Source organism: Lynx rufus, unplaced genomic scaffold (assembly GCF_022079265.1).
Source record: "Lynx rufus isolate CCGP_SWC_20201006 ecotype Redwood Valley unplaced genomic scaffold, mLynRuf1.p SCAF_21, whole genome shotgun sequence".
Classification (NCBI taxonomy): domain Eukaryota; kingdom Metazoa; phylum Chordata; class Mammalia; order Carnivora; family Felidae; genus Lynx; species Lynx rufus.
Window position 1 is genome coordinate 23,213,818 of NW_025814836.1, and position 24,758 is coordinate 23,238,575.

At 55.3% G+C, this 24,758-nt stretch overlaps 1 protein-coding gene across 2 annotated transcripts; it reads right to left on the bottom strand.

Annotated features, from left to right (window-relative positions):
* Positions 1 to 5,684: 5,684 nt before the first annotated feature.
* On the bottom strand, positions 5,685 to 24,335 carry MAN2A2 (mannosidase alpha class 2A member 2). 2 transcript variants are annotated; one of them, XM_047086571.1, is made up of 25 exons: positions 24,237 to 24,335; positions 23,778 to 23,979; positions 22,783 to 22,932; positions 21,977 to 22,234; positions 21,762 to 21,906; positions 21,474 to 21,645; positions 20,902 to 21,029; positions 20,530 to 20,703; positions 19,938 to 20,124; positions 17,505 to 17,682; positions 16,981 to 17,183; positions 16,590 to 16,772; positions 16,320 to 16,434; positions 16,025 to 16,092; positions 15,710 to 15,875; positions 14,952 to 15,188; positions 14,606 to 14,728; positions 14,173 to 14,287; positions 13,799 to 13,932; positions 13,488 to 13,629; positions 11,790 to 11,923; positions 11,421 to 11,495; positions 9,414 to 9,608; positions 9,138 to 9,248; positions 5,685 to 8,309 (listed from the first exon to the last, which is right to left on the bottom strand). In XM_047086571.1, the coding sequence occupies exons 3-25, from the start codon at positions 22,912 to 22,914 to the stop codon at positions 8,157 to 8,159; spliced, it is 3,528 nt and encodes a 1,175-aa protein (XP_046942527.1). In that variant the 5' UTR covers positions 22,915 to 22,932; positions 23,778 to 23,979; positions 24,237 to 24,335; the 3' UTR covers positions 5,685 to 8,156. The 2 variants fall into 2 exon arrangements, with proteins under 2 accessions (XP_046942527.1, XP_046942524.1); XM_047086568.1 differs by lacking the exon at positions 11,421 to 11,495 and having other exon boundaries at positions 24,237 to 24,334.
* Between the last annotated feature and the right edge of the window lie 423 nt (positions 24,336 to 24,758).

Here is a 24,758-nt window from a genome sequence, read left to right on the forward strand (position 1 = left end):
AGGAGCAATATGACAGGACCGGTGGGGGACTGCGGGTCCCAGACCGCAGCCCATCCCAGGTCTCAGCGCTAGCCTTCTGCCAGTGCCTTGGGTTGCTAAGTGACATGGACTTCCGGGCACCTCCGGAAGTGGTCGGGGCGGCCCAGCCCGCGAGCCCTGGGGTGGGCGGAGTTTAGGATAGGGGGCGGGCCGCTTCGTGGCGCCGCGGGCAGAGGTCTTCCGGTGAAGGGTTTTTGGTCACTGCTGAGCAGCTGGGGCTTATTGGCCCCTCGGAAAGGGTACGCCTGGGAGGTGAGAAAATCGTTGTTAGGTCAAAGGCCATTTCGTGCTAGACCACGATGGTACGTACCCAACGAACGCCCATCGCAGTGTCTGTGGGGGGGACAATGGTGAAGGGCAACAAGGTGGCCTTTAAAAGGAGTTTATTGGGGCGCCTGGTGGCGCAGTCAGTTGAGCTTCCCACTTCCGCTCAGGTCATGATCTCACGGTTTTTGAGTTCGAGCCCCGAGTTCGACAGCTCAGAGCCTGGAGCCTGACTCGGATTCTGTGTCTCCCTCTCTCTGCCCCTCCCCTGCTCTCACTCTGTCTCTCTCAAAAATAAATATTAAAAAAAATGTTTATTAGGGGCGCCTGGGTGGCTCAGTCGGTTGAGCGTCCGACGTCGGCTCAGGTCACGATCTCGCGGTCCGTGAGTTCGAGCCCCGCGTCCGGCTCTGGGCTGAGGGCTCGGAGCCTGGAGCCTGCTTCCCATTCTGTGTCTCCCTCTCTCTCTGCCCCTCCCCCGTTCATGCTCTGTCTCTCTCTGTCCCAAAAATAAATAAACGTTGAAAAAAAAAATTTTTTTTTAAAAAAAAAATTTTATTCCCTTAAACTTTATACACACACACACACACACACACACACACATGTAATAAATCTACAGTTTTTAAGTGACCTAAAATTAAGGCTTCAGGACAATAAAAATCACCCTACTGAATGCAGGGGTAAATTGTCACAAGGTGCTTGCTGTTTTACAAAAACACCTTTTAACTTGTGTTACTTCATCTGTTCTTTATAATAACCACATGAGACAGTGAAGGGTGGGGATACTGTTCTCCTTTCACAGAGACAAAATGCAAGGCTCAGGGAGGTGAGAAGACTTGTTAACGATCAAATAGAGAGACAGTAACAGAAGACCACAATCCCCTCTCTTTTTGCCACACTACTGGGACTTTAAAAATTTTTTTTAAGTTTATTTACTTATTTATTTTTAAGTAATCCCTACACCCAACATGGGGCTGGAACTCACCATGCCAAAATCAAGAGTCTTGCTCTACTGACTGAGCCAGCCAGACGCCCCCTACTGGCCGCCCCCCCCCCACCCGTCTCTGCCCAGGGCCTTTTTAAACAGACAAAAGTGGCCACACTGAGATCAGCTCCAACTACTGGACATGGTAAAGATCAGGTCTGAAGTGGCTAGTGGGGCTGGATGGATGATGAGTCCAAGGCCTCCCTAGATGTTTGATTTGAGCCGATGTAATAGGTATCTGATTTTTTAATCTGTTAAATATGTATTTTTAAACAACCAGAAACTTCAAAGTTCGAAGTACAGAATAAGGAACTTTTTCCCCTGAGCCATTTGAGATTATGGGCATACCTTGAAGACATCGTGGGTTCTGTTGCAGACCATGACAATAAAGAGAATATCACAATAAAGCGAGTCAAATGTACTTTCTGCTTTCCCAGTGCATATACAAGTTAGGTTTACATTTTACTGCAGCATATTAAGTGTGCAACAGCATTAGGTCTCTAAGAAAATAGTATATGTACCTTAATTTTAAAATACTTTATTGCCAAAAAAAAAATGCTAACCATCATCTGAGCCCTCAGTGAGTCATAATCTTTGCTGGTGAAGTATCTGTCTTGATGGCTGCTGACCAGGGTGTTGGTTGCTGAAGGTGGGGTGGCTGCGGCAGTTTCTTAAAATAAGACAGTGAAGTTTGCCGCACTGACTGACCCTGCTAATGATTTCTCTGTAGTAGACAATGCTGTGTGATAGCATTTTACCCACAGTAGTACTTTTAAAATGGGAGTCAACCCAGATTTAAGTTATATTGCCAATCCTTTGTTGTCATTTCAACAGTCGTCACGGCATCGCACTAGTAAATTCCATCTCAAGAAACCACTTTCTTTGCTTATCCACAGGAAACAACTCCTCCTCGCCCAGTCACGGTTGATCCTGAGATTGCAGTGACGACTCAGGCCCATCTTCAGGCTCCACTTCTGATCCTAGTTCTTTTGCTGTTGTTTCCACCGCGTCTGCAGTGACTTCCTCCACGGAAGTCTTGACCCTCTCAAAGTCATCTGAGAGTTTGGCATCAACATTTCCCAGTTGGAATGCTGTGAATGTTGATATTTTGCTTTCTTCCCGTGAACCTTGCATGTTCTTAATGGCATCTAGAGTGGTGTGAATCTTTTCCAGAAGGATTATTGCCTGTGCTTTTGGTGTCCTAAGAAATCACTGCCAGATTCCTCATTAAGATTTCCTCCTATTTTCTTCTAAGAGTTTTATAGTTTTAGCTGTTACATTTGGGCCTTTGATCCATTTTAATTTTTGTATATGGTGTAAGATAAGCTTCCAACTTCATTCTTTGGTATGTGGCTATCCAATTTTTCCAACACCATTTGTTGAAAAGACTGTCCTTATAGTACTTGGAGTATTTTATCTTAAGTATATATCACTCTGTAAACCTTTTTTTTTTTTTTTTTTAAAGCAATCTCTGTACCCAGCGCTGGGCTCGAACTCACAACCCTGAGACCCAGAGTCGCATGCTCTACCAACTAAGCCAGCCAGGCACCCCTGTAACTTTCTTTTCCTTTAGCAATGCTCATGAGATGTATCATGTTGATGCTCATAAGTGTTTAGCTCACTCCTTTGAACTACTTTGTAGTATTTCGCCATATGAATGGACAGTATTTTATTTATGCATCCCCCTTTCTGATAGACAATTAAGTTTTGTTTTCAGCTTTTCACTACACCATGTAATGCTCCAGTGAACATCCTCATCCTCAAAAATTCCTTTGTGCGTGTGAATCTTGAGGTGTGCTTATATTTCTTCTGAACAAGGACCCGTGGAATAACACTTAACATTATTGCTATCTAGAATTCTCATTCTGGTTCTTTTTAAGCTATATTATAATTTATAGCCAGTGCTTATTAGGTATACCCCCCCTTGGTTGATGCACCCTGGATTTTTTTCCCCCCAAGTACACCTTTTTTCTTCCACTGAAGTTTTGCACACTGCAAACTCTCAGCCTTTGGATGTTTGAAATGTCATTTCCCCCTCACTCTGAATGACAGTGTAGCTAATACCAAATCCAGAGTTAGTGGTTATGTTCTCTAAGTGTGAATGTACTATTTCCTGGTCTTCAGGTACCCTGTTCACTGTTGCTAACTGCTGTCATCTGATAGTCTTTCCTTATGGAGTTTCTTTCCTAAAAATCTGGTTGATTTTTAGGGATTTATTTGCAATATATGTAGGTGAGGACTGTTTTTTTTAATGTACCTTTCTTGGAACTTGGGTGAGTACTTTCACCACAAGGACGCACACCTGTCTTTCTTCGTTTCTGAAGAGTGCCTCCACTTTCCTTTTGAAGGCTTCCTCTTCCCTATTCACTAGTCTCTCCTAAAAGAGCTACTAAACATTATGGTAATGCTTCTAAATCTATCTGCCATATTTCTTTTTTTAAATTTGTTTTTGAGAGAGAGAGAGAATGGGGGAGGCACAGAGAGAGGGAGACAGAGGATCTGAAGCAGGCTCCAGGCTCTGAGCTGACAGCACAGAGCCTGATGCAGGGCTCAAACTCACGAACCGTGAGATCATGACCTGAGCTGAAGTCAGACGCTTACCAACTGAGCCACCCAGGCGCCCCTATCTGCCATCTTTCTTAACCTCTCTTTTAGGTTTTCCTTTTATCTCTGTGGTGTGGTCAAGTAGATTCCTTAGTTCTGTTTTCCAAATCCACAAAAGTCTCCGTACCATTTGCACAGAATCCAGTGTTTATCCCATACGTAGACTGTATTTCCATGAAGCATCGTTTGGGGTCGCTTCTATTTTGTCATGTTTCGCCGGCAGCCTCTGCTTTGCTTTCCTCTGCTCTTTGCTCAGCCTGGTTCTGGCCTTCCTGGGTTAGTCTTGCTGCCGTCTGTGCCAGTGCTGCTGCCCTTTGCCGGGCTTTGTCTCGAGCTGCGAGCTTCCCGTCTGCTCAGGCCTGTAGCTGTTCTCTCCATTCTTGGTCAAAGGAGAGTTCCTCTCGTTTTACTCTATGCTTCGGCATTGTAAATATCTCACTTGCCATTCGTAGGCATTAGGAGTTGAGGAGGCAGATGTAGGTGCACTCACTCCTCCGGTTTGAGTGCAAGTCCCCAGGCAGGCTGACAGGGACTGTCACTGTCACTGTTTCCTCCTCCACTGAGAGAGCTTCTCGAGGCTTCCATACTCCGTGCTGTGTTTTCAATCTTCAACTCTGTCACATTCCAAACGCTGGGAAGCCTTCATCTCCAACCCCTAGGGTTTCCTGTGCCCAGAGTGGACTTTCAGATCAGGTTTACTCTCGGTTAGGAAGGTGCAAGGTCAGGCCCCATAACGGACAGAGACTCTTCGCAGACGCACTTGGGCCGGGTAACTGTTAAGATCTGAATTATTTCCCGCAGACTTTATGTAAAATTGGTTTGAAGGATCTGGTCTCCTCCTCCATTGCCTGTTCTCGCCCTTGAGGTATTTGTTATTTGTACGTATTTTTGCCAGTGAAAAACAAACATGTTTTTCAGGGTGCTCTATTTTGGATGGTAAGCTTCAGTCCTGCTACCCAGACTGGGATTTCCCCCCTCTGCGAGCACATGAGTGCAGTTAGCTGACCTCAGTGACCGTGGGGTAGGCAGGTGAACTCGGAGGTTAGAGAGGTCGCTCTTTCTACAGGTTTCTCTCTCTGTGCCCACCTCCTAGGCAAGCTGAATCAGAGCACCACCTGCGCCTGCCTCAACCTGCATGGGAGGACTGGGTTCTTAGTTTCAGTCTCCCTTCCATGGTTCCAACTGGCCATGGAGTCCTCTCTTCGTGGAAATGGGCTAGAACTTTGTATTTTAAGTTCTAAGTGCATGGAGGGTTCCCGGGAGGAAAAGAATGCTATTTCCGGTGGTTGAGTTGCTTCTGTGTCACATCCGGATTCTAATGACGATTACAACCCTCAGAACTGAGGCCTCAGTGCCAGCACGTGGTGGTAAAGGGTGGCTGCGTGCCTTAAAATCACAGGCCCATTTCTAAATTATGTGTGCAAAAGAATCACCTGGAAGCTTGTTAAAAAAGTAGATCCTTTGACTGCCATCCCAGAAATTGGTTCAGTAGATTGTGCCCAGGAATCGCCTTTTTCCTTCTACGTTCTTCGACGTTCTACAGGAACGTTTGTTTCTTGTTCCTGTTACAGATCTGTCTTAGCGAGTCTTAGTCTCTGCTCCACAGGCCCTCAGTCCTACATCCAGGCTGAAGGAGCAGCCCTAGTGAGGAGAGGCCAAAAAGCCGGACTTGAAACAAGTATTTCTGGTGATCCCGGACCACACCTTGAACGCTAGGTCGTTTTAAAAGGCCAGTGTGTAGCAGTAGACATTGTTCCTGGCAGATAAATGATTTCATGGTACGTCTAAGATATCCAAAGATAAACAGCCTTTATTTTGCTCATTTCCTAGGAGGCACACAGTCTCCCTTATCATGTGATTATAAGCCATCTTATACGAGTAATTGACACCTGCTATAATATAACTGTTTAGCATCCTTTACTAGTAAGATCATAGCTCCTATTTATTGAGCTCCTCTATGCATCACTCTGCTGAGCACCTCACATCAATAATCTTATTTCTTCCATAGTGATACAGAAAGGATTCTGTGTGCCCTGGCCTGAAGCTGCCAACAGCCCTGGATGATCTGGAAGGACTCTTGATATTCAGGTAGGGGCCCAGCAGGCCCAGGGGACCTTCTCTGAGGACCCCAAAGCCAGCTTTCACCCAAAATGATTAACTCACCGGTTTTTGAGGTGTTGCAAACATCTTCTCCCAGGTTGTCATTTGTATTTTAACCTTGATGTTTTCCGTCATACATAAAACTTTCAATATTTTTTGGTAATAAAATCTGTTTAATCTTTTCCCTTATTACATCTTTCAGGTTTTGTGTTATGTTTAGAACAGCTCTCCACCCCAGAGGTATAATAATACCCTGTATTTTCTTCAGTAATTTTGTAGTTTAATTTTTTTGTTCCTTTCTCTGGGACTAATTTTTGTGGAAACTGTGAGCTACAGATCTCTTACTTTGATAGTCAGTGACTTAGAGTACTATTTAAAGCAATCCATCTTTTTCCCACTTCAAATAATCCTTTTATCCCACTAAATTCCCATCTACCTGGGTCTGCTTCTGGACTCTGACTTTGGTTCCATCAGTCTGTCTTTCCGATCCCACACCAGGTCACACGACCATGTGTGGCTGCCTGAGAGTCCCTGGGGCAATGCCACGCGACATGTGCCCTTTCCTCCCCTCGGTGCCCCCCCCACCCCCAACTCAACCACCATTCAGAATTTGTTAGTACTCTCATGTATTTACTCTTCCAAATGAACTTTAGAACTCATCAAAATCCCAAACGTATTCAATCACACTGGAACACACTGAATCTATGGGCTGATTTGGAGAGAGCCGAAATCCTTACAGGAGCATGATGTCTATCATTTATGTCCACTTACAGAATGGTCTTAGGTCTCCAGCTGATTCTCATAGATTTTATAGGTTGCCATTCTGTTGTCTCCAAATAATGACAGTAGTAACTTCCTCTCCTTCGCCTGCTCTACTGTGGGGATTATGGTGCCAGGACCCTGCTAAATAATAGTATGTCCTTGCCTAATTTCTTTTATAGGAATGCCTGTGGTGTCTGACTCTTTCAAATGTCATTAACTGCTGGTTTCTGATAGAGATTTTTAATCTAGATTAGGAGTTTCTTTGTAGTCTTAACTTACTAAGATTTTTAACAAGGGATAGATTTTAAACTTTACCAAATATTGCTTCGGCATCTATAGAGACCGTCAAAACCTTTGCTCTATTAATCGAAGCTGAATGAAGGCTGCTGAACAGACATACTGCCTCCTAATTCACTCTACATAACCCTAGTCCCTGTGCCAGGATCCAAATCCCTCTGTAGAAGCATGTACCACAGCTGAAGCTCCATGGCCTGACCGTAGGGACGGAGCAGAAAGCCTTCTCAAATTGCTCACGCTCATGGGGAGGGGAGGTGGACTGGAGGCTTCATTTTCCTTCCAGGGAAAGGAAGTATGCCAGGCCAGATGCCCCCAGGGTGGGAAGGAGCTCGAGGACAGTGGTGTACAGAGTACAGGAACAGAAGAGGCGTCAGCGAGGACGGAAGACGACCCCACGTCCCTGCCACCATCTCATACATCAACACACGGACCAGGCGCCCGGGGCCAGATGGGGGTTTTGGTACCTGAAGTGTGCTATGACCTCTAGCCATGACATGGTCTCTAGGGACGCATGGTCTCTTCCTGCCGCACCACAGCCGCTAGCCGAGGCGTGGAGTCCTCCCAGTGGAGTCATCACAGAAAGTGGAGATTCCTCTTCCTCCACCTTGCTAACTCTGGGTCCCCACCCAGCCATCACTCAGTTCCCACTCACATCAGGACATCCAGTTCCTACGTAACCAGAGGACCCCCCCACCCAGAACCAGCTCCCACCTCCAGTGACCCTGGCGCTGGGCTCCTACCCACTCAGCCTTCCCTATCTTTCCTGACCCTGCTTCTCCTCCATCCCATTTTGGGAGAAAGGTGGGTGCTTGAGCCTGTGCCCAATGGGTGCCGCACACAACCCAAAGCAGAGGCTGGCACCGCCCACTCTGACCAAGGACCCTCTGGCCAAGATCTCACTAGCATCTGCCCTGTCTACCCAACACCGGGTTTGGGGTTGCCACCGAACACAGAAGCAACGAGAAACAGAAAATGAGGGCAGAGCCCAGTCTGTCACAGTTCTGAGAGGTAGACCGGGACAGGATACCCATCTGGTTTGTCCAACCCGACCTTATGTAAGAGGCAGTCTCTGTGGATGAACTTTCTCTTCAGGCCACAGGAAGTGCTAGCCCAAGCGGAGGCGGAAGGTGGCAATCTCCATGGGCTCCAAATAGATGTCAGTGCTGTTGGAGGGGGAGGCCAGAGGGTACAGTAACGTCAAGGAGGTTGGCTGCAGGAAACCCACATCCAGGCCGTGGAAAAGGCTCCCCAGGGCCACCTGTGGAGAGAAAAGACGGCACAGGGCTGTGCTGGGTGTTCACAAGTTATATGACACAGCTCTTTTCTCTGTATGACTTGCTGCCTCTTTAAGAACCTCACAGAGGCTCTGGCCCCTCTGGGCAACATGGTGCCCAGCTGTGCACGAGAGCTTGTGTTCGGGCCAGGGGCTCACTCTGCTCAACCCCAAAGCCCATCCACAGACCTCAGGGTAGGAACCACTGCACTGAGCAGCGAACTCCTTGAAGACAGGGACTGTGTTAAGTCCACTCCGGAATCGCCAGTGCCCAGCATGGGCTGTGGCACACGGGGGCACCTGTCAGCACCTGCCTGAACCATGACCAGAGCTTTCAGAGTCGCAGCATGACGGCTTTGGATTTTTTTTTTTTTTTTACTTTTTTAACCTTTATTGATTTTTGAGACAGAGAGAGAGAGAGCATGAACGGGGGAGGTTCAGAGAGAAAGGGAGACACAGAATCCGAAACAGGCTCCAAGCTCTGAGCTGTCAGCACAGAGCCCGACGTGGGGCTCGAACTCATGAACTGTGAGATCATGACCTGAGCCGAAGTCGGACGCTCAACCGACTGAGCCACCCAGGCGCCCCTGGATTTTTATATCTGATGTTTTCCACTGCATCTGGCCGTGGCCCCTACTCACGGAGCACATGCCTTGTACAGAACGTGCCCTAGCCAGGCCTCAGTTGCTTTGAAATCACTCATCAATGGCTGCTCCCTTTTCTCTCCGCTGCCCACCTCACCGCAGTCTCCCAAGCCCCATGCCTGCTGTGCCCTGGTGCACCGTGTTCCTACTTGTACCAGGCCCCTCTCACCTTGCCTTGGCTCGTGGTGCAGTTGAAGCCCAAGTTCTTGGCCTCAAGGCCGCAGTCGAAACCCTTGCGGTGTAAGATGAGTGCGGTTTCTGCCGAGGGCAGGGCATCGTCCTGGGTGACAGACACATAAGGGGTGGTGGGGGCGGGTGCTGCTCAGCGCTCACGGGTGCAACAGCACTGCCCTCGAGGCAGCACCGGGACCAGGACCAGGAGGAGTGTGGGTGAGGAAAGGCCAGAATCCGGTCCTGGAGGTACAGAGCGGGGCGGGGTACTCACCTCGGCCTGCAACGTCCGCAAGTTAAGCAGGTGGAAATCGCAGGGCAGGGAGGAGGCCAGGGGATGAAATGAGCGCAGACCGGGGCCCGGGAGCTGCCTCTTGGCTACGGGCAGGGCAAGCACGGGGGTATTCAGGTACGTGGAGGTCAGGTGGCTGAGGAGGGATGGGTAGCTGGTAGTGCGGCCATCCTGGACCTGCAAGGTCGGCCGAGATGTGGGTGAAGGGGCAGAGAGCTTTCCCTGAAGCGTCTGGAAGGCACCAGCACCCTCCACGTGTGGTCACTCCCCATCTCCCACAACCTACGAGGGACACGTCTCCTCTACCTTGGGGGGTTTCTGCTTTCACACTAACATGAGCACACGCCCTGTGAGCGCCATCCATCTCCCATCGCAGATCCTCAGTGCGGGAGAACGGGTGACAGACAGATGTGTGCCCATAACGGACGGAGCAAGTACCCTGAGTGATCCTGTGGTTCCGGGTCCAGCCCCACACCCATAGTGCCAGCCCCGATCCTCGGGCCCAGTGCTCCCCAAGCTGTTCCGACCGGGGGCGGCCGCTTGGGTGACTGCCCTGTATGCCACACTCACAGGCCTAAGCTGCACTTCCCCCAAGGCGGCCACTTTTCTGTCCTCTGGACTTCTGTCCCTAGTGCCACCTTCCTTCCAATCGCCCAGAATCTCTCCCCATCTTGGCAGTATCCTCACACCCACCCCCAACCTTTCCCTCCCGCGGCTCAGTTCAAGCCACCAACATTTCCCGCTTGAACAGCCTGTAAAGTATCACCTGCCTCCAGGCTCCCTGGAGATCTGCCCTATTCCTACTGTTAGATGGACAAGCTCAGGGCAGAGTCCGACAGCGTCCCTCCGTGCTCAGATCCTGCACTGGCCTCCCACATAAAGTCCAGGCCCCACAGCCAGCCGTTCTGGGCCCACTAGTCTGCCCCAACCGAACCCTGACCCCATGCTAGCCCAGCAACGGCCACTAGAACTTTCTGCAAAGATAGAAATAAGCTACACCTGCACTAATAGAGTAGCTGCTAGCCACTTGTGGCCACTGGGCACTTAAATGTGGCCAGTATGACTGAAGAACTGAACTTATTATATTTAGTTCTTTTAAGTCTATTTATTTTGAGAAGGAGGCAGAATGTGAGCGGTGGAGGAGCGGGGGGCGGGGGGAGAGAATCCCAAGCAGGCTCCATGCTGTCAGAGTGGGGCCCAACACAGGACTCAGACTCAACAATTTTGAGATCCTGACCTGAGCTGAAATCAAGTAGGATCCTTCACCCACTGAGCTACCCAGGTGCCCCTATATTTAATTTTAATTAACTTAAATAACCACATGTGGCTAGAAGCTACCACGCTGGACTAGCGGCCATGGTCTAGCTGAGTGAACTCACTGCTCTTCCCTGTTTACGTGGTCTCCCTCTGCCTTAGTTTGTGCTTTTTTTAAAAAAAATTTTTTAAAGGTTTATTCATTTTTCAAAGACAGAGCGTGAGTGGGGGAGGGACAAAGAGAAAGGGAGACACAGAACCGAAGCAGGCTCCGGGCTCCGAGCTGTCAGCACAGAGCCCGACGCGGGGCTCAAACTCACAGACCGTGAGATCATGACCTGAGCCGAAGTCGGAAGCCCGACCGACTGAGCCATCCAGGCACCCCAGTCCTTGTGTTTACGTCAGACCGCCATCCATCACAGCTGTGCCTGGTCAACACGTCCCCCAGAACCTGTCCTCGATCCCCTTGGCTCACAACGTTCTCCCACTACTACCAGCCAAGCTACTTCTGCCTACCCCCCACCCCTACTCCCGAGGGAAGTCCTGGGGAGCAGGGTCAGTGTCAGAGTCTGTGTCCCTCTCGGGCCCTAAAGCACAGCGGGTGGTCAGTCGCTCCTTGGTGGGTGAGGACTGAGCCACAGACAGGGAGGCTGGGTGGCAGGCTCCATCCTCCGCAGGCTCCGAGTCCAGCTACCGCTGGCCAGTACTAGTTCGACCCCCGTGGCTGGCCCTTACCTCTCGGTTATCGCTCCTGCTGCTGTGAAAGATCAAGCCCCTAAACATGGCTGCCAGTTTGGAGAAAAAGCCAGGCTGGTGGGGGCAAAGAAAGCCATGAGATGAACGGGGCTGGAGCAGAGAGGGTTAGAGAACATGGCGGCGGGGAGGGGGCACAGAGGAAGGCGGGGGATGGCTCGGGGGCATGGGCGACAGGACGCTGTGGGAGAAGGGAGGTGCCAGGCTGCCGGAGATGGAGAAGCAGAGCGTCAGACTGACCCCCCGCACCCCAGGAGAAGCACTAGTCTCGCTACCCCTCGCCCGCCTCTAGCTCTGCCGCCCAAGGGACCAGCCTGACCTGGCTCCCCGGGAGGGAGGTCCAGAATTTACCTCACTGCCCAGGGTTCGCCGTTCCAACAGCAGGCGGAAATGGTTGCAGGTTCTTTTGTTGTCCTTGAGCCCTTGGCCCAGACCCCGGTTGTCGTCCTGCATCAGCCGACGGTCCAGGATCACCTCCAGCTGGCCTGGGGAAGTTCACCGTGAGCCCCAAGCAGATACTGGGCTTTGGAAGAATCCCAACCACAGGCCCCGAGGGAATAGCCCGGGGAGCTACAGCCTCAAGCGGAGTCACTCAGGAGAGGAGGAGCGGGGGCCTGGAGCTGGAAGGGGACCGAGCGAAGGGCCGGTATCACAGAAGAGGAAACAAAAGAGGCCGGAGGGAGCAAGCAGGCCCTGGCAGTTTACCGCCCACGCTCCGTGCCCGAGGAGGGGGAACAGACCTGGGAGCTCGGGCGGCGATCGCTAGCTGCACTGGCCACTGGAACAGAGTAAACCAGCGAACACAAAACTGCCATCGCCAGCCAACAGCGCTCGCTGCAGCGGCCCCGGTCCAGGCAGCTGGGGCAGAGCTTGCTGGGACTAGAACCCGCGCCCTCCCACCCTCCTCCTCGGCTGGGAAAGACTCCAGCTCTGCCGCCTCGTCCGTCACAAGGAGAGTGCGGAGAGAACAGGCAGATGGCAAATCAGACAGAAGCTCCAATCAGGTGCCGTTTGTGGCCACCCTGGGGAAAAGGGATGGCAGATGACCGCCTGTGCTTTCTTCGTGAAATACGCTTGGGGAAGGGCTGGCCGCAAAGCAGACATATGTTGGGGTGAGGATTTTTCCCAGCACCTGTTTTTCTAAGAATCTCTTGAGAGCGTCCACTCGGATGGCCCTAACCATCTCCCCAGCCTGACATTCTGACTTCTGTAGTTCCTACGTATTTGTATCTTGAGCAATCCTTTTTTGGAAAGATATCCGAAAGTCCTAAAACGGACCCGTGCGTATGTAACAATAATCTCTCAGCATGCTATTTTCCAGAAAGGCAGAGAGAATCCCATGGGGTTCAGCTAGCAGTCGACAGCGAAGACAGAACCGTGGCAGAGCCTGACAGCGGGGCGATCAGAGCCACACTCCTGCAGCAGGGGGTCAGGCCTCCACTGCCCCAGCCACCAACCCCCGGGCGAAGCCTCTCGGCTCAGCCGTGCATAAAGGCTCTGTCCCTAACACGAACCATCTGAAGGCCTCAGAGGCCACCAAGAGCAAAGTGTTCACTTTACTCGGAGGACGTAGGAGCCACCTCAGCTGGCCCGGAGTGCCCAGCCCCAGGCCAGCACTCCTCATGCCCTTGTTTGAATTCTTAAAAATGCCATTCTCTCTTTTAAAAACAGCATATGTTTTTCTTCTTTGCTGTTATAACATCATATGCACTTTTTCAACTGTCCCTACTCCCGTCCCTGACCAGGAGAGTAACTGTTCAATACCATGATGATTCTTAAAGGGTTCCAATGGGGCACCCAGCGCCCCCCCCCCCCCCCGTGTCACCTCCAAGGCTGCCTCCGCTAGGGGCGAGGGTGACGGCAGTGGCCTGCCCTCCTGCCATGCCCGTGTGTGACTGGCGGGAGTTAATGGCTTGCTGTTAATGGTTCTACAGGCATGGAGGTGATGTGGACTGGGTAGGGGTGGGGACTGCTGAGGGGAGAGGCCGGGGGCACAGATGGGCTTCCACCCTGCCCATCACTCTGTGCACCAGCTCCTGCCCCGCTCACCATCGTGCAGGCTGGAGACACCCAGGGCCTGCGCAGTGTGCAGGGTGAGGCGGTTCTGGGCGTCCTGGATGTAGGCCATGACCGGCATGGGGTAGAAGTTGGCCTGCAGGGGTAGCTTCTTCAGATAGCGCCGGGGCTGCACCTGGGAGGGGAAGGCCAACAGGTCACGGGCATCCGGGCACCATGTGGGACCAACGGGTCCCCAGTCTGAAGGAGTCCCTGATCACTCTCGTCTCTGATTCCTCCTCCTCCCTCAGGGCAGACCGCTCCCAGTGCCTGCTGCCTGTGCTCTCTGGGGCCCCGAAAATCACCTGAAAGCCATTGAGGTCCGTGAAGAAGGCACCCTGGCTGTCAATGTCTGTGTGAATGCGCAGGGCCAGCTCCTTGTTGACGTAGTCCCGGATGTCCACCAGGGACGACATGTCCAGAGACAGCCCCTCCACCCCTGGGCACAAAGACAAAGGGCGAGCATGGAGAGGCCAGAGAGACTGGGCAGGGAGAGGCTGTGCCCAGACCCCCGGTGACGCCCCGCATTTCTGGAGGACCTTCTCAGAGAATTACCGTGACCCCATTGCAAACTATACCTCTGTTGGGAACAGACGCATGAGCCGTGAGCAAAAGGAAGAGCAGCGCACACCCCTGCAGCCCCCGCCTCCCCTCGGACCTTCCGAGCGGCAGGGCTCACCTGGCAGGTTATAGAGCCGGACCACCTGGCGAACGTGCTCGTAGTACGCAACCACCTCTGAGAAGAAAGGGCCTTCGGTGACACGCAGCACGGGGGGGTCCCTGGGGACGTAGGGCTGGGGAAAGAGTAGGCGGCAGCTGAAGCCACAGCACGGAAGGCAAAGCCTGGGGGCACCGGCCCGACCTCGGCGGAAGTACTTCTGCCGGCAGGCCTCCGCCCGAGACCCCTGGCTGGGCCGGCTCGAGCCCCCGTGGCCGTTCCTCGGCCACCCCACCTCCCGGAGGCGGCCCCCGCGAGGGCCCTGGCAGCAGGCACCGTCCTGGAGGAAGGCCCGCGCCCCTCCGCCTCACCGCCTCGGGTCACGTGGCTCCTCGTGCCCTCCGCTGGCGGGGCCTCCCGAGGCCTGCGGGGGTTTGAGGAGTCTTTAGGGTACCTGGGCCTCCCCGTCAGGCAGGAAGAGGTAGGCTCCGCTCTTGTCTTTGGACGTGCGGGTGCCATAGACGAGGAACTCCACGTCCACCCGCCGCTCCTGCTCCTCGTCCACCCTTCGGATGCTCTGCCAAGAAACACAGCCCTGACCCCTGGCCCCACACCAGCATGTCAGGCCTGCCCCCTGGGAGGGCACGGACGAACTTCCCCAAGGAGCCAGCCCAGCTTCCCCGTGCCGTCAGCCCGGAGCCAAGACGGCCCACTCCGAGGCCCGCCGTCAGTCGGGTGTTGGCTCAGCACCGCCCCACCGCCACGCACACCCTCCTCGGCTCCCCGCCCTGGCCCTTTACCTTGAGGAGCCCGGTAAGGCCTGAGAACCAGACCTGCATGTAGCGGTTGCTGAGGGCGAAGTCACCGGCGCCAGAGTCAATGACGCGTAGAGGGAAGGCGTCCTGTCTGCTGACGGACAGCTGCCGGCCGTGCAGGTAGATGCGCACAGAGGAGGGCAGGGTGCGGTGCCCGTCCAGGCCCAGCTGCAGCTGCAGCACGCCGAGGCCAAGGGCTGGCAGGCGGATGGGCACAGACACCTGCTGGCACAGGAAGGGTGAGGAAGCGCGGCCCACAGCACGGGCACCAGTTCTGGATGCAGGCCCGGGATTCTAGTCCTGGGGCTTTCTTACTAACTGATAAAGTCTGAGCAGATCCCTGTACCTGCTGGGGCCTCTGTCCCCTCCTCTGAAGGTGGAAGTGACATTACTTGCTTCGGGTCAGACTTTTAGGAGTCTCAAATGCTATTTGAGAAACTATGAAATGGCAATCGCACATTAACTTTCCATAAACACTTGATGAACGAAGAAATAACACGACACCCCGGCCCCCATCCTCACTATTATCATAGTTTATCAAACTTCACCTGCCTTTCGAGGACAGACCCAAATGCCAACAGTGCTTGTCCTCTGGGCAACCCCTCTCCCCAAGACGGCTGTCCCCAACCTGGGGCGCAAGCAGGAGGGCGGGAGGCGGGTGTCACAAGGCAGAGGGAGGCCCCGGGGAGAGGCCGAGGATGAGCACGGAGGGCTGGGGCCCACCTCCCGGGCCCCCACCTTACCTGGTAGACGTCAGGGACCACGTCAGTGGCAGAGCTCCAGTGTGCGCTGATCTGCACGGCCAGGGGCTGACCCTCCTCAGAAAGGACACGCACCCGGGGCGAGCTGACCAGCAGGGACACCACACTGAACCGCTCCTGTTCCAGCGGGTTGAACAGCACCACGTACCTGCAGGTAGAGGCAGGCTCACCCAGGCAGGCTTTTCCTGGGCAACGGAGGCAGAAACAGAGGCCAAGAGTATCTGGGCAGGTGAGGGGGTGAGACGGTGTCGGGAGCCAGAGTGGCTTCGCCTCTGTGCCTGGCCTGGTCTGGCTCACCTGGGCGAGGAGTCCAGTTGGATTACTGTGCGCTCCGGCAGGGCATCGTGATTTAAGCGGGTGTCATCCTGGAGTTAAGGGAGTGGCAAGGGAAGAACCGTCACGGGCCTTGGCCTGGCTCGGAGTCTTGCCTCCTCCCCTACCTGTCCCGGATGTGGACCACCAGCTTCCCTGGCCACAGATCCTTCACCCCAGGGCAGGGAAGGAAAAGAAGAGCGACACCCTCACACCACTGCTCTTGGATGGGACCGCACACGCCCGAGGGCGCCCGGAGCAGATGGAGGAGGGGGCTCACCATCTGGAGGAAGGGAGCCTCAGGGTCAAAGTGGTAAGCCTCCTTGTCCCCCAGCACCAGATAGTGTGCCGCGTTGATGATGACCTGCTTCAGGCTGACGAGGGAGCGCAGGAGCCTGCGGGGGACAGGGGGTGGGAGAGGGACCGTGGAGAAGATGGCCACAGACTGTGCACCTCACCGGCAGGCCTGCCCCCTGACCGCCAGCACAGCCTTTCTTTGGGACAGCGGGCAAGGGTGTGGGGCCGACGGGGAGCAGGAGAGGGCCCCCACCTGACGCCATAGTCTGCCACGACCGCCTCCTTCGCAGTGCCGGTGATGGCATCGTGGTGCTGGAAGAGCCCCAGGGTGCGCCGCGCTTCCGTCAGAAGGGCGAAGTTGGAGAGCGGGTACTGGCTAGCCAGTCCAGAGCGGCGCGCGTGAGCCACAGCCAGGCTGTACAGGATCTCCGCGCCCCTGCCCAGAGACAGAGGTCAGCCTCCTGCCCACACAACTCCCAGGCCCGCCCTCGCTCAGCAAGCCCCATTCCCTTCTTTCCACCACATCTCTGCCTGCCTTGGTCTCCAAGCCTTTCTAGGGCCTTCTGAGCCAATCCAGCCCTTCCTTAAATCCCACAGCCGATTCTACTCCTTCCAGCCAGGAAGGCGGAAGGCGGGAATCTCACCGCAGGTGGGCTTCCAGGACCCGGTCCAAGCTCTTGTAGAAGGGCCGGGAAGTGTAATAGCCTGTCCAGTAATGGTCCTCTCGGTCGGCATAGGAGAAGAAATCCCCGCTCAGCACGGGAAACCCTGGGGGCCGTGCCCCCGGCTCTACCCCTGTCCTCTTGTACAGAGCGTCAAAATAGTCAGAGAGGGTGCCAAACTGGGCCTGTGGGGACCCCAAAAACCCGCTTCCATCAGTTCCGGAGTCTTCTGGGACCTGTCAACCCCCTCCCCCACCACCGTGCTGCAGCCCAGTGCCAGGGGCAAGGATTCTGCTTACGCACCCCACCTGGGATCACTACATCCCACCCTTTCCCACCGCATGCCAAGCCCGGGAGCCGGCAAGGAATTCTCACACCAAAGGGAGACCCTGCCCAAGAGTCGGGAACGGGGAGCACGGTGCCTTCGGGAAGGGCCAGGCTGCAGCACCATGGGCCTCCCCCCTCCCCAGCTCAGTGTCCCCCCTCCCATCCCCCCCCCCCCCCACCTGCACATGGAGGTCAGGTTTGCTGTTGAGAAAGTCAAAGAGCCGCTGGTAGTTGAAGAACTGGGCGTCCCACTCCTGGGGCTTGTCATATCGAAAGTCATCCCCCAGCGGCACCAGGAGGACGTTGCTTCGGAACAGGCGGGACTTCTTCCGGTACTGGTCCAGGAGCAGCGCTGCCCTGTGGGCGGAAGGGGGCGGGCCTGACACAGAGGCTCGGCGCAGAGGAAGGGAGCGGGGCGGCCCGGGTCTTCCTATGCTCGGCTGCAGTTCCCGGACTCCAGGCCGACACCATGCACAACAGCACGCCCCTGCCCCGGGGTCCTTCACACACACCACAGACGTGCCGCATTCCCCTGTGCCTCCCTTCAGGCTCTACAAGCCCGGCACCCCCCTCCCCACCCCCCACCCCTGCATCACCAGCGGTTCTCCAGCCGCCCTTCTGCCCACGTCCCTCAGGATGAGGGGCCTGGCGCTGATGCGGGACTCCGGGGTGGGCCGACCGGCAAACAGAAGGCGGGACACACACCTCGGCCAGCCCGGTGTGCCGCGTGCGTGTACAGGGGCGTCTCCGGCAGCCCCACGGTCACACCAGTGCCGACCTCGGCCACCACACGGGTTTCCCACACGTGAGGTTCAGCAAGGGCCTTTCTCCCCATCCCGACCCTTTCCTGTTCTCTTTCCTGAGACTAAGGATGGAACTTTACATTTACATCCGATAAATCCCGTCTGGTTGGATTCGACCCACGTCGCACACAACCTACTGAGATCTTTTGGGATCCTGATCCTTTTGGGGGGGGTCCTCATTCTGACACCCCAGCTTCACTTTGCCCACAAGTGAGCACAGCTCTGAAGACCTAAAATCAGAACCATACTATACCAGCTCTACATGTACTGGCTGAGTGACCCTGGTTAAGCTACTTAACCTTGCTAGGCCTCGGTTTTTTATAAGATGAGAATAGCATCAGTACCTACCATCATAATGTTATGAAAGTTAAAATGAACTAAATAAATTACTATTTGCTACATACTTAGAACAGCACCTGGTAGGGGCGCCTGAGTGGCTCAGTGGGGTAAGCATCCAACTTTGGCTCAGGTCATGATCTCACGGTCCGTGAGTTTGAGCCCTAAGTCGGGTTCTGTGCTGACAGCTCAGAGCCTGAAGTCTGTTTCGGATTCTGTCTCCCTCTCTCTATGCACCGCCCCCACTTGTGCTCTCTCTTGCTCTCAAAAATAAATAAATAAATAAATAAATAAATAAACACAAATAAATAAAATTCAGACTAGCGCCTGGTACACAGTAGGAACTATATACACACGTTTGTCACTTTCTTTTTCATCGAAGTTACTGGTAAAATCAATAAGAAACCAAAACCTTGTAGCATATCATTAAAGCTTTTTCTCCATTTAGACCAACCCAGTCGTTGGCATGTTATAGGTATTGTAGGTCAGCCTGCCACTAAGCTACTTAACTGTGCTGATCCAGCTTGTACTCTCCTACTTTGTTCTCAAGAGAGGACTCCTAGAATACCACTTCCCTCAAATTTATCAGCCTTGTAAGCCTTTCAAAGGAGAAAACGAAGTTACTCTCATGACTTGCTCTCTGCAAAGCTGGGCTGGCATCTGATCACAGCTGCTGCTTTAAGAAAAATCACCCCTTTCTAGTCCTGGATCCTTGCTTGGAATCTGCATTTAGATTTCTGGCTTTCAGAAACAAAAGACCACTTTCTTTCCCTTTTGGTCACATGCTTCACCTCGTGGACATCATGGAAATCAGAGTATTGCCTCATGAAAACCAGCTCAACTTGTTATATTCTCAAGGCTAGTGGGTTCCAGCTAACCCACGGTTCAGGTCACTGGTAATCTGTTCTTTCCAAGGTGGGCAGAGGCAGGGGCGGACTTCAGCCACAGAGACATCTTTAGGGGTCCCTAACAACCCCCCAGGGGGGACAGGTGTGCTTTTCTCTGATGCTGGGGGCTGTTGGGCAGGACTGAACATGTTGTGAATGGTCCACAAGCACTGGGGGATCCTGGCCTAATCAAGCTAAGGCAAGATGCCTGCAGTAAACGAAGGCATATTAGGCCACATGGTACAAGAAACTTCACCTTTTTTAAGAATTATTCACTTCTGAGTCGGTCAACCGGCTCTGGCAGCTTGTTAGGACGCTGGGAAACACACTCATTTGGGGAAATAAAACCATTCTGGAAAAGGTGGTTCCTTAGAGCTGCTCCAGCTTTCCAGGGAGGCTCAGTGAAGGAGCCGCCACCTTAGCGGCTGTGGACCTGAACTCACCACCTGAGCCCCACCGCCCCCCGCCTGCCATTTTACAGACGTACAACCAGAAGCACCCGCGTGCAGCAGAGCCCACACCAAGGCCAGGTCTCCTGGCTCCCCTGTGGAGTGAAAATGGCCCAGCCTAGGCCGGGAGCAAATACCTCTCAGCCACGTTTGCCTCTGTGATCGCCCGGGGCGGCACCTTCCAGGGGCAGTTTATGCGCCCACCAGGCAAGCGTTTGAAATCAAACTGGCAGCAGATCTTGGGATCCGGGCCACAGGTATGGGGCACATCGTAGCTGTAGAAGGGCATCATGTGGCAGAAGAGGTCTGTGCTGGAGTCCGAGTCTGTAGAAGACACACCGGGCAGTCGGCCACCAGCAGGCAGCCTCCGGAGCGGGTCACGGAGATGCCAGGAGGGTGGGGATCTGCTCCAGCCACGTGCAGCTCTGACAGAAGGTGAGGCCTGGACCAGACTTAAGGCTGCAGAAGACGGGCAGGCCAAGGGGCACAGGGAGGGATCTGGAGCCCACAGTTCCTGGGACAGACCCTCAGTATAGACGGGGGGCTCTGTAGAGGCCAGAGGTCAATGTGATTGATCCCCAATGTAACCGGAAGGAGGACAGTACTTCTGGCGGTCTGTGCAAGTGCTTGCTGGTCTGCTCTGAAGGACGTGGGTCTTACCCTCATACCCTGCCCTTCCCTTCCGCAGTGAGCACTACTCCTGTGACCCTCCACCCTACCTGGTCTTACCCCAGTTCTGTCTCCACATGAACTCCAGACTGTGGGTGGAAGCAAAGTGCTTCTTGATGGCATAGTGCACTCTCTGAATCAGCATGCTGGTCAGGTTGGCACGGCGCAGCAGGTAAGGAATGGTGGGGCTGTGTCCAAAGGGGTCCACGGCCCAGCCAGAGCGTGGGGTTGCTCCTGAGAGGGCACGGAAGCCAGAGGTCCTGAGGGGTTCAGGTCCTGGGGACCCAGCTCCTTTCCTGCCATCATACCGACCCCATGCCTGGTGGAATCGGCCTAGAGAGGAACCACCCCCCTGCCGATCCCTGTGCCCAGCCCCTGCTGTTCCCTGGTCCAGCTACAGGGGCAGACTCTCCTTCCTGAGCCCAGACTCACCGAGGTTTTTCTCCAGCCATTGGTGTCCTTCAATGAGCTGGTCAATCAGGGCAAAGTAATGGGAGTTGGCCTCGTCCGGCATCACCCAGCCTCCTGTCACAATCTCCAGCTGCCCGTTTCCCACCAGCCTGGAGTGAAGGACTCACACTCAGCGTGGGGCAGGGATGCTCTGCCCAGTCCCGCCAACCAGAAGATGCGGGGACCTGTGCGCACAGGCCTTACTGAGCCCGCTCACCCACACCCGGGACCAACGGAACAAACAGGCACTCTCCTTTCCCTCCATACAGCCTCCATGCCGTCCCGGCCCTGCCTCTCTCCGGACCAGGCCCCACGCTCCCTCTTGGCTTGTGCATACGACTGCACCTAACTCTGATTTCTCCCGACACCGGTGACCCAGTGGCCATCACACCAGTCCCTGCCTTCTCATTCTCGGCCCCTCCACCATGCCCTTTCCCCTCTGCCCTGCTTCCCCCCGCCTCCCCCTGACACCCACAGTGTGGCACCCAGCTGTTCTGGCACCCAGTCCAGGGCCCAGAGGCCAGCCTTCCCACGCCTCCCCGGCGGGCACTGGCCTTCGCACGGCTGCTTTCTTTTGCGCGTTGATGTTGTCCCACCACTTGGCAAAGAAGGAGACTTCCGCCCAGAGGAAGCGCCGCCGGGGGTCCTCCTGCAGCTTGGACACCATGCTGTTGAGGATGTGCTGGGTCTGCTCCGTGTAGTACTTGTCAAAGGTCTTGATCCAGCCTAGGGCACCAGCACAGGATACCCTGAGGCTGCCGGCATCTTCTGCCCCTCCCTTACCTCTGCCATCACAAAGCTCTCTGCACAGCCCGGCCCCCGGGGCCCTGCTGGGTCCTCACCTGGGTCATTGTGAGAGTGTGGCACCACGAACACCTGCAAGTCTTCGGCGTCCCAGTCGTGCGGGCTGTAGGAGATGTCGAAGCCTTGCTTCCACACGCCGCCATCCACGTTGTCAAACGGCAACTCCTCCGATATAGTCAGCATCTGCCAGGCCAGAGAGGAGCTCAGTGCCCATCCACAGCCACCAGAGGTCCCTGCCGGCTCTGACCCCTACCTGCAGCTCTGGCTTCTGGCCCCGGCCCCCCAGAGCAAACTGGCAGTCTTGGGGGGAGACAGAGAAGAAGCTGGGCCGGGGCTCTGGCGGCACCACCCAGGAGCCGTTGGCCGTGTAGTAGGGCACCATGGCGGGCGGGCCCTCCGCATTGGCCGTCAGCTCCAGCACAGAGTCCTTGATGTGGCTGATGATCTCATGGTTCTCCTCCAACAGCTGTTCCAGCTGCTCAATGCGGTTCTGCAGCACAGAAATTTGGCTCTGCCGAAAGACCAGAAAGCAATCACCCACGGCTCCTTGTGCCACAGGAAGGATCTCTGCATGGGGCCCACCACCCAGGGCCTGTGGTCCTTCCCTCCCCAACTGAAGGCGGATCCACGAGCCTATGGGGCTGGATGGCTCTGGTCCGGTGAGGGAAGATGTGCAAATCACTACAGAGAACTGCAATCCGCTTGGGTTGGGAGCGCCCCCACTCCCTGGCTCGTGGATGGCAAAGATTTCATCTTGCGTGCCTCTTCTCAACAACCAGTGTGGCCTGTCAGGAGCGCTGTGCTGACAAGGATTGCATCCGGGCTTAGTGGGAACGAATGCTGCAATCCATTAGCAATGTCTGCCAAGAATTCAGGAGGACAAGCCGGCAGTTCGCCTTTTCCCTTCCTTCTTCCTTTTTGCCATCACTGTTTTTGATCTCTGGGCTTCTGGAAAATCTGCCTTTTGGGAAGAAACCCTCCTGTCCTGGGCTGACACGGACTCTCAGCCTGAGCTCAGAGACTGGTACACGAAGAGATTAGCAACCAGGCATGACTCACCCGGGGGAAGTTCCCACCGTTCTGGTGACGGGTGGGATCATGCTGCACTCGGTCCAACATGAGGTAGAGCGAGAAGACGGCCACACAGAAGATAGCAGCCCCACACACTGTCACCTGCTTTTTCAGCTTCATACTGGCCTCCACACACACCTGGCAGGAGGGACACCATATGCAGCTCCAGCAGACAAAATCTCTTTGTTGGTCTTTCCACCAAATGCCCGAGTGCCTGAGTGTTACTCTCAAGGAACACCTATTTGCCTGACTCCAAAGAAAAAGCAAGTTTCTAAGCCCCAAATCCCAACACCGGCTGTGGATCCTGACCCAACCGGGATCCTACTCTCTTGGCTGAGACACAGAAAGCACAAGTACGTAAAGCTGGTCCTGCCTGGTCCTGGTGGGAGCTCTGCCCCTAGGGTACAGAGGATGCTGTCTCCCAGGCTAATGCCATAAAAAACACGACCGGATAACAAACTTCCCAGCTCTGCCTCCAGAGTTCACCTCACAACCTCCTGATTCTAACCAGCTTTCTGCATCGCTTGCCTACAAGAAAGATACAGCCAATCAAAGGAGGTGAGTGTCCAGGTTCCTTGGCCACGTGCTTCTAGTTTCCGAGGAAGAAACTGGCATCCAGTTAAAGAAACGGACAGGGAAGCCTTTCTCCCTGCCCTCTTGGATCAGACTGATACTCACCAGAAAGAGTGCCTGGCACAGCACCTCTCTCATTAAGAAAAACATAATGAGCTTAAAAGGCAGCAGCAGTGGCTTGTATTTCTAACATAAAGAGGGCCCTGCATCTTTCTCCCGGCCGGTTCTGATTCCTGCAGTGGGTAACTTTCGGCCTTTGCTTATACAGCACTCGGGGCACCCCCTGGGAAGCCAGCAGTGATTGGTGCCGAATGTCCCCTGGCTATGGGGAGGCTGGGCACAGCTGCCCCGCTGTGGGTCAACTTCGGAAGACCAGTGCCCGCTACCACCGCCCGCGGAAGCCTACTTGCCTGCCGGGTGGAGGGAGGCCGCTAGGTGCTGAGCCGAGCGTGGGCGGAACCGCCGCCCCGGAGACTTGCTCCGGCCCCGGGACCGAGGAGCTCTGTCGCCTCTGCGCCGTTTGCCCTACTTAGCGCGATCTGATTCCGCACAGGAGCCTCCGGGCAATATTTTTAGCCCTTGGAGGCTGGGTCTAGGCCAGAGTGGGTGGAGCTGCGGGGAGGGAGTTGGGTCACAGGGTGGGTAGGCACCTGCCGCCGGGTCCCGCCGGCCCAGCCCCCTCCCGGCCCTCCCTGCCGAGGCCCTCTCCGACCCTCCCAACCCCGGGGACCGCAACGACAACGGCCGGGTGCGGGAGCCCGGGCCGCCTCCGAGCCCAAGCGCCGCTCGCGCTCCTGCCTCCCACCCCGGCCGCGGCCCGGGGTCAGACGGAAACCCCTCCACCACCACGGGTCCGCCCGGCGCGTTACCGTCCGCAGCCGGCCTCCGAGCCCCGCCGGCCGAGCTGCGCCCCTCACATCCCCGGGGGCGGCGGCCCGCGCGGAGGCAGCGACGCAGGCGAAGGCGGGCGTCCGCCCAGCCGTCGCCGCCGGCTCCGCGCGCCGTAGCCGCGCTCCCGCGGGGCCGGGGCCGCCCGCGCGCTCTGCTGCGCCCGCCCCGCGCCGGCCCCCCTCGCCTCCCGCCGACTAGCGTGCGGGGCGGGGACAGCTGCGCCGACCCCGCCCCGCCTCCTCCGCGCCGGCCCCGCCCGCCGGCCGGCCCCTCCAGCGCGGTCCCCGCTTCCGGCCCCGGGCGCCGGCAGCGGAGCCGCAGTGCGCAGCCGCAGCCCGGGCCCGGCCTCGGCTCGCTGCGACACCTTCGCTAGGGGCGCGTAACTTCATTTTTCCCGATCTCACTAGCGTGAGCGCATTGCCAAGCAGTAGTGGAAACATTCTTCCTCCATTTCATCCGCCGAGCAGTGAAGCCCGGTCTCCGGACTCGCCTGTTCTGCT

What these genes read in the sequence shown, in the direction of transcription:
- MAN2A2 (XM_047086571.1), bottom strand. Translation starts at nt 22,914, where the DNA reads ATGAAGCTGAAAAAGCAGGTGACAGTGTGTGGGGCTGCTATCTTCTGT. An exon ending in TGTCTCCAGCCTGCACGATG is followed by an intron (nt 11,924 to 13,487) that starts GTGAGCGGGGCA and finishes GAACTTCCCCAG; the next exon opens with GCCAGCTGGAGGTGATCCTG. An exon ending in TGCGGACGTTGCAGGCCGAG is followed by an intron (nt 9,249 to 9,413) that starts GTGAGTACCCCG and finishes TCTGTCACCCAG; the next exon opens with GACGATGCCCTGCCCTCGGC.